We start from the raw sequence: 8758 nt of genomic DNA, 5'->3' as shown, positions 1-8758 counted from the left end.
CTTGTATTTTCTAACTTGTTGTTGTTTTTATCTGCTGTGAAAGGACGATCTTATCTCATCGAGACTCAGGGACAGAAACAAAGATAACAAAGATATTTCTGATGTTTTTTTTATTTTTTATTTAAATCACTTTGTTTCACTTCAATCCCAAACCTGGATTAAATAATATGGTTGATTAAAACAAACTCCACAGAACACAATGATTTACTACAATAATCAAGAATGGATAGATACTTCACTTTGTCAGAAAAGAATAGAACAAATCATGATGATCATGAGTTCTATCACAGAGACACATGTTACATGTGATTACAGGGTTTCCCCCAGAAAAGCTGCTAAGCCCGGTGGTACGACCTCTCGGGCAGCGCACCGGCGGCCCACGGCTTTTTTGTAAAAAAAAAAAAAAAAAAAAAATTAAAGTTCACAAGTTTGAATTTTGACTATTATGTGTTATTGTGAGACATTTATTAACAATACTTTTACACCAACTAAAGAGTCTTACAAAAAGACACTCTTGAAATTAAATAAATAAAAATAAATGTTTCACTTAAGTTAAATAATAATTCAGTAATTGGCCGGTGTTTCTTAAAACAAGCCATGCAATGGTTACATTTAAAAGTAAAATAAAGGAACATAAATAAAAAAGTGGTAGTGCCCCCTCATCTGGTGCAGACAAACGGCCCTTTTATTTCTGCGCACCGCCCCTGCGCTGTTCTCTTCTCCCTCTCCTGCGCCGTTCGTCGCTACTGAGTCAAGCGGTCTCTTCATCCAAAGCAGACTGGATCATTTCTCTACGTGTTTTATCCCCACATAAAAATAATGATCTATATGACGAGGATAGAGTACAGTCGAGATAAAGTGCAGGTGATCCGAGTAGATCTGAGTAAAACGTGGTGACGGACTCTTTAGAGCAGAGCGCACTTTTCATCGTTTTTACTCCGTGGTCTCAATCTGTGTGTAGATGATGCTTTAGCGCTGTAATTAAGGGAATAACAGATGCATCAGATGAGCTGCTGTCTTTAGTTAACTGCTCAAAGAGAGAGAATGTTCTCTGGTGTGATGTGAATGTCGCAGAAAGTTCATAATCTGCTCCGTATGCAGCCAAGTTTCGCTTTTGCACAAAGAGACTTTCCAGTTTTTAATAGTTGCTGTTCCACAGTGAACTCACTGTGTTAACGGCCGCCGAATTATCGGTGCATCCCTAAATATAACATCTTTGTTGACAAGAACAAAGTAACATGAGTAATAATGACGCACTTGATAATGTGACTTGGGTTTCAATCGGCACCTGAACAAGCGTGCGCTGCGCCGATTACATGGGGGCGCATGTGCCCCCATGTAATCGGGACACACAGCTGAGTTTACAGAACTCAGCTGTGTGTCCAGTTGGATAATAAACACAGACTCCAGCATAGAGAGGCTGAGTAAACGTGGTCAAGACTCTGTGGATCAGAGTCATGGTGTCAGAGACTCTGTAGAAGGACAGAAGACCTGCTCTGTGGTCCAGGTAAACTCCCACTCTGGAGGCACCAACATCTGAGACTTTAGTCTGGATTCTGTTGTGTCGAAAATGACAACTGTTTTGGTCACAATCTAAAGCCCAAGATTTGTCATTGTTTCCAAATACACATTCATCTGAACTCCCTGATCTGCTGATGTTCTTGTAAGTCACTGCTACATAAACTGCTTCTCCTGTCCACTCCACCTCCCAGTAACAACGTCCTCTCAGACTCTCTTCACTCAGGACCTGAGAATAATTAGTGAATCTGTCTGTGTGAGGAGGATAAGACTGATATGCCGTTAATGTCACTTTTCTGTTTCCCTCAGATAAAAACAGACAATTGTTTACTGTGTTTGGATCCAGTTTGATTTCCTGTGAATATCTGAAGAACTCAGCTCTGGTCTTTGGTTCTGGTGTCAGTAAAACATCTGCTTCATCCACAGCCAGTGAGATGTTTGTCCACGTCTGGGTCAGGACGTCCTTCAGTAGATCTCTGAGCTCTGCCACAGCTGCTGTCACGTCCTCAAAGTGTCTCAGAGGACGGACGTTGATGGTGGACGAGTGTGTAGATGGACTGAGTGCTGACAGTGAGCCGTAGTTGAGGAGAAACTGGCTGTGGTCGTGTGTGAGTGAGAGCTGCTTCAGTTCAGCTTCTCTCTTCTTCAGCTCAGTCTTCTCCTGCTGAAGCTTCTTCTCAGCGTCTCTGACTCGACTCACTTCAGTTTCCTTCTTGGATCTGATCTGCTGCTTCACCTCAGAGTGTTTTTTCTGCAGGAGACTCATCGTCTCAGTGAAGACCTCGTCTGTGTCCTTCTCAGCTTTATCAGCAGAGACAGTGAGAGCCTTCACCTCCTGTTGAAGCACCTTCACGTCTCTGTCTATGTCCTGGACTCTCTGCTGGACTTCTTCTTGACTCAGATCCAGCTCTCTCTGCTTCTCCTTCCTCTCTGCTGCAGCTGTGACTGTGTCGTGGTCTTTGTGTTGGTCCACAGAGCAGAGATAACAGATACACTGCTGATCAGTGCGGCAGAACATCTTCATCACCTCGTCGTGATGAGGGCAGATGTTCTCCTGGAGGTTCTTCGAGGGCTCCACCAGCTTGTGTTTCTTAAATGCAGGTGATTGATGATGAGGCTGGAGATGTTCCTCACAGTAAGAGGCCAAACAAACCAAACAGGACTTGAGAGCTTTCAGTTTCCTCCCAGTGCAGAAATCACAGGCCACATCTTCAGCTCCAGCATAGCAGTGATGAGCAAGAGCAGCGTGGAGTTCAGTCTTCTTCAGCTCCTCCACTATCTCTGCTAACACGACGTTTTTTAACAGGTCAGGCCTCGGTATGAAGATCTTTCTACACTGAGGACAGCTGTAGATCCTCCTCACGTCCTCACAGTCCCAGTGGCCTTTAATACAGTTCATACAGAAGCTGTGTCCACAGCTCAGAGTCACCGGATCCTTCAGAAGATCCAAACAGATGGAACAAGTGAGAGTTTCTCTCTGCAGCTGAACTCCTGCCTGCGCCATTTCACCGTCTGACTTTCTCTTTCTCACAAGAGGAACCAGCTTGAGCTTGTTTGTTGCAGTGGGCGGAGCCTGTCGGCTCCTCCTCCCCCTCGTCAAAGTGCAGATGTGATAGGGTGGTGGTGAGGAGCAGGAAATGTGAGCTCAGTGTGGAGCAGTGGAGTGAACTTTGTATGTAGTGACGCTCCGTGATCACAGATAAACACACAGACCTGTTTGTCTGTCCTCAACACACCAAAGAGTGGGAAAATCCTGCTGAAAACACACAACGTCACTTGTGTGTTTTCGTTCTTGGTGATAAATGAGCTGTTAAGCTGTGTTTTACTGGGGGGTTTTGTTTAGAACGTTGAGACAGTTGGTTTCCCCCTCGTTTCCTCATGTTCTGTTTGTTGGCAGGGAAATCTTCTGCCTTTTTCGAGCTGCCACAGTTCACTGTGAAGCCTCAGAGCTCAAAGACTGAATATGTCTGAGGCTCCAGTCCAGTCGAGCACGGGGAGATTGTGCAGTTCTGGAAAGTCCTAAAAAAAAAGTATGGAATTGTTGAAAGTTATTTTCCGGACCTTAAAAAGTCTGGAGTGAACGGTTGTTTGTCTCTATGTGGCCCTGCGATGGACGAGTGATGGACTGTCCAGGGTGTACCCACCCCACCGTGACCCTCATGTGGAGGATAAAGCAATAGAAGATGAATGAATGAAAAGGTCAAGCACCCTGTGAGTTAGTTAGCATTGGATTCTGTACCTGACTCCATGGCTTTTGTTTTCTCCTCTTACTTTACTATACTTCTTACTATAAAATGTCGCAGAATCGTTTTTTAAATAAAGAGTGGTGCTGAGCACGTTAACGACGTTAACAGCGGTTAGCGACACCGGAGTCCAGGCACCGTTTACCAGTTAGCTGCATTAGCTCCTTTAGCGCCATTAGCGAAAAAGAGCAGCACTACAAATAACCAGCGTACCTGTGTACTGTTTTTAAAGTTTACCGTTACTGTCGAGACTAGTTTTAACAATCGGGAATCACGTAAACATGACGTCACATGCGTCTTTTTCCAGTCAGTCGCCATGGAAACACGCCATGCGTTAACGTGCGCTAACGTTTACGTTGAAGCTTAGATGGAATTGTTGTAACTGTTGCATAAAAGCAATATCACACATTGCACAAGTAACACAAATCAAAGTGCCTCTTTATTAGTGCTGGGCACGTTAACAGTGGTTAATGGTGTCAACGTCAACGCACGTTAATGCATGACGCATTGCCATGACGGAAAAAAGACACGTGTGACGTCATGTTTACATGACTCCTGATTGTTGAAATGAGTCTCGAAGTAATGCTAAACTATAACATACACGGTACACAGGTACGCTGGTTACGTAAACATGACACCACTCACGTCTTTTTCCAGTTAGTCTTAATGTAAACGCGTCAGGCATTAATGTGCGCTAAAGTTAACGTGTTAACGTGCCAGCGCGAACAAAGAGGCACTTTTATTTGTTACTTGTGCAATGTGTGATATTGCTTTTATGCAACAGTTACAACAATTCCGTCTGAGTGTCAACGTTAGCGCACGTTAACGCATGGCGCGTTTCCATCACGACTGACCGGAAAAAGACGCGCGTGACATCATGTTTACTTGACTCCTGATTGTCAAAATTAGTCTCTAAAGTAGCGCTAAACTTTAAAAACAGAGGCACACATATGCAGTACACAGGTACACTGGTTATTTGTAGCGCTGCTCTTTCCCTTTAATAAACAGACCGCTCCAGTTCCACTGTAGGCTAATGGCGCTAAAGGAGCTAACGGAGCTAACTGGTAAACAGTGCCTGGACTCCGTTGCCACGGTATGTAAACATGACGTCATGCGCGTCTTTTTCCAGTTAGTTGTCATGGAAATGCGTCAAGCATTAACGTGCGCTAACGTTAACGTGCCCAGCGCTAACAAAGAGGCACTTTTATTTGTGTTACTTGTGCAATGTGTGATATTGCTTTTATGCCACAGTTACAACAATTCCATCTAAGCGTCAATGTCAACGTTAGCGCACGGTGCGTTTCCATCACGACTGACCAGAAAAAGACGCACGATACGTCATGTTTACGTGACTCCTGATTGTTAAAATTTGTCTCTAAAGTCACGCTAAACTTTAAAAACAGAGGCACAGGTACGCTGGTTATTTGTAGCGCTGCTCCTTTCCTTTAATAAACAGACCACTCCAGTTCCACTGTAGGCTAACGCTAACAGTGCTAAAGGAGCTAACGCAGCTAACTGGTAAAAGGTGCCTGGACTAAACATGACGTCACATGCTTTTTCCAGTTAGTCGTCATGGAAACGCGCCAGGCATTAACGTGCGCTCACGTTAACGTGCCCAGCGCTAACAAAAAGGCACTTTTATTTGTGTTACATGTGCAATATGTGATATTGCTTTTATGCAACAGTTACAACAATTCCATCTAATCATGGATAAACATTTAAAACTTAATAAATCTGGAGTAGATCGTCCTTTGCACAACCTACAGATTGAAGTAGAAATCATTCTGAATCAAATCGGAATCGAATGGTGAGATAGTGAAAGATTCCGGCCACTACAGGTTACCGCGGCAACCGTGGTAGTGAATTGCACACCTGAACGCAGCGTCGACTTTGACACAGTTCGAATAAGAGGTGCAGGAGAATGACAGCACTAGCATATGTTAGCAGGATTACCTTATCATTCTCTCTCTCTCACCAGTGTTCTGGCAGTGAAACCCGAGCCCGGGGGCCAAATATAGTCCCTCCACACAGGGAGCACTCAGGGACCAGGGACAGATGGGACAGCAGGAACCTGAGAGATCCTGCCGAGCGACCGAGCGACTCCACCAACACCACCGCCGCCGCCAACGATCACAATAATAAAGCTGCTCTCGTGGCAGGAGAAAGCTCCGCGTTTGTCCGACGAGTCAAACCTGGACAAACAGAACCCGGACAGGCCTCTGTAAGGTAAGACCAGTCGCTCGCGCTTCTCTTTCCTTAAACGTTGATTTCAGCTTCAGGAATGTGAGATGAGTCGTTTTAACGTAAGTGTTTCGGAGCTATTTTTACATCCAAGCCTTCAGCCGCACTCAAACATGACGCTTCTCTGTCAGGATGATGTGTTTTTAGTCTCTTTTTCTATTTTTCCAGTGTCTGACGTTGTGTCATTTTAATGTTGTCGTGCTGCCAATTTGTCCAGGTCTCCATTATTGTCCAGGTCTCCATTATTAAATGTTTTAAATATTGATAATAAGAAAAGGTAGTGGAAATTGTGACATCACTGACAGGAAAAAAACCCCAAAATGGCTGACAGACTAACACATTTTGTTGTATAATGGTATGTTAAACTAGTATAATATATCAGCCTTCATTTGGGCTTTTACTGCATCCTCATTCGTGCTCCTTTTACTTGATTTTTCAAAATAAAAGTCAGCAGGTCGTCCTCAGTTTTAATTTTTCTATGTTTTTGTCAACGTTTTTAAACCTTTTCCTGTTTAACATTTGTAAAAACAGCCTCAAATGTTCCACATTCATATTTAATCAGCTCAGTGTTGTTGTTCTGTGGTGATAATGTGATGTTTGAGGAAATGTCTTACCTGTGTGTGTGTGTGTGTGTGTGTGTGTGTGTGTGTGTGTGTGTGTGTGTGTGTGTGTGTGTGTGTGTGTGTGTGTGTGTGTGTGTGTGTGTGTGTGTGTGTGTGTGTGTGTGTGTGTGTGTGTGTGTGTGTGTGTGTGTGTGTGTGTGTGTGTGTGTGTGTGTGTGTGTGTCACAGCCCAAGAGATTAAAAATAACAACAGCTGGTCTTCAGGACGCCACGAGGCGTCGAGTGATACACGTATATTTTGAAACAGCAGAAACAAGCTTTTCCTCTGTAACACACACACACACACACACACACACACATGTCACATGCTAACTCTAGATAAATAGACTCAAAGGGATTAATGTATTGATCGTTGTGAGGTAAATTCGGGGAAAGAGGCACAAAATAAATATTCCATTTTCTTATATCCAAGATATAAGAATATATATGCAATATATATGTTTTATAAGCCTTATTTTAACGCGTTAACGGCGGTTAACTGCGTCAACGTTAGCGCAAGTTAATGAGTGACGCGTTTCCATGACGACAGACCGGAAAAACACGCGCTTGCTGTCATGTTTTATGTGCCGGCGGCGCCCGAGTCCAGGTCACCGTTTACCAGTTAGCTCCTTTTAGCGCCGTTAGCGTTAGCCTACAGTGGAACTGGAGTGATCTGTTTATTAAAGGAAAAGAGCAGCGCTAACAAATAACCTAGCGTACCTGTGTACTGCGTATGTGTGCCTCTGTTTTTAAAGGTTAGCGTTACTTTAGAGACTCATTTTATCAGGAGTCGCGCACATCACGTGTTAATGTTGACGCCGTTAACGCGTCAACGTGCCCGTCACTACTTATTTTTGAATGTGGATCTCATTAGGAGTTGGAAAAAGAATCACAACAATAATCCAGACTTTGATCATGATCATATCTCATGAGTCAGGACAGGTTCGTCGTTGCTGTGTTGATTTTTGCTGCTTCATAAGAGTCTTTTTGTGTTTTCAAGGATGCAGGACGGGAGTTGGAATCAGCCACTCCCCTTCTCTCTGCTGCTCAAAGACTCTGCGGCGGCAGCAGCAGCAGAGGGCGATGGGGGTGTGTTTTCGGAGGCGTCCTCTGACGGTGAACTCTACCTGGACTCTGTACCAGAGCTGGATTCTGGAGACGGGGACTTTGCGGATCTTACGGCGTTCTTAAGCGCGGACGAGATTAATCGCAGTCTGGATCTGGCCTTCGAGGCCTTCGGGGACTCGTGCGACGATCCGGCTAGCGAGGAGCAGGTTCTCCAACCCACGCCGAGCGCCCAGGCGACTGTAAACCTCTACCCGGGTGATAACGCAGCAGCTAAAGTCTCCTCCGGCCAGAGTTCTGCCCAGTGCAAACCTGCGCAGGTGTCCGGCGAAGCTCCTCCCCCTGCCGAGAACCTCAGCACCCGACACAAGCCCATCCAGCCGATTTACAGGCAGGACAAACCCCGGCTGCTCTACGCCGGGCTGGAGCTAAACGACCGCGCGGCCTCAGCCACGGAGTTCTGCAGCCGCGCCGCCACGTTCATCGAGGAGCTGTCGTCCATCTTCAAAGGCTCCGCCCACCTGGAGCAGCAGCCTGAGGACGACTCCTCCTCCCCCGACAGCGGCTACCGGTCGCCCCGGAGCCAGAGGCCGGTGCCGCAGGGCTCGGCCTCCTCTGCCCCGCTGCCTCCCAGCAGCCAGCCGGACGCAGGCCCAGGGGGAGGGGCCTCAGCAGCAGCAGCCGCCGCGGCAAGGTTCCAACAATCCGGTGCCGCGACCTCCACGGAACCCCTGTCTCCGCCCCAGTTCCTCCAGAAGCTGAAAAGTCAGGAGGTAGCAGAGGGAACGCCCATCCGTCTGGAGTGTCGAGTCGTCGGAAACCCACTTCCACTGGTCAGGTGAGTTTGACCTCGTTTATCAGCACCGACGCTGCTCTGAGCGCCCCCTGCTGCCACCAACCAGCCTAAGACTTAGAGGAGCATTGTAAGTGAAAACATGGCTGCCAGCTGGGACACGAAAGACTGATTTTTGACCCTGTTAGACAGACTTATCCTACAGGAAACTGACGTTTGTAAACCACTCACTCTGAAGAAAATCAGTGATTTTAGCTCATGGGGGACACATGAGCTGCTGGTCCACTGCTGCCTCG

The 8758-nt window shown here is 46.1% G+C and overlaps 2 protein-coding genes across 6 annotated transcripts in view; one reads left to right on the top strand and one right to left on the bottom strand.

Annotated features, from left to right (window-relative positions):
• Positions 1-1279: 1279 nt before the first annotated feature.
• LOC310925590 (tripartite motif-containing protein 16-like) lies at positions 1280-3022 on the bottom strand (the record flags this gene model as incomplete). The annotated part of the gene is made up of 1 exon (XM_083887571.1): positions 1280-3022. One exon carries the CDS (start codon positions 3020-3022, stop codon positions 1313-1315), a length of 1710 nt encoding a protein of 569 aa, XP_083743697.1. The 3' UTR covers positions 1280-1312.
• A 2808-nt stretch (positions 3023-5830) lies between these two features.
• Positions 5831-8758, top strand: part of palld (palladin, cytoskeletal associated protein) — a 105624-nt gene continuing 102696 nt past the window's right edge. For all 5 annotated transcript variants that reach the window (XM_083888592.1, XM_083888590.1, XM_083888591.1 and 2 more), the window contains exons 1-2: positions 5831-5987; positions 7605-8507. In XM_083888592.1, coding sequence (XP_083744718.1) covers positions 7606-8507 — 902 coding nt within the window. In that variant the 5' untranslated portion in view covers positions 5831-5987; position 7605. The remainder of the gene's footprint in view (positions 5988-7604; positions 8508-8758) is intronic.

The sequence above is a fragment of the Microchirus variegatus genome, assembly GCF_963457635.1.
Source record: "Microchirus variegatus genome assembly, chromosome: 4".
NCBI classification, from domain to species: domain Eukaryota; kingdom Metazoa; phylum Chordata; class Actinopteri; order Pleuronectiformes; family Soleidae; genus Microchirus; species Microchirus variegatus.
This window is presented reverse-complemented; position numbering and strand designations above follow the sequence as displayed.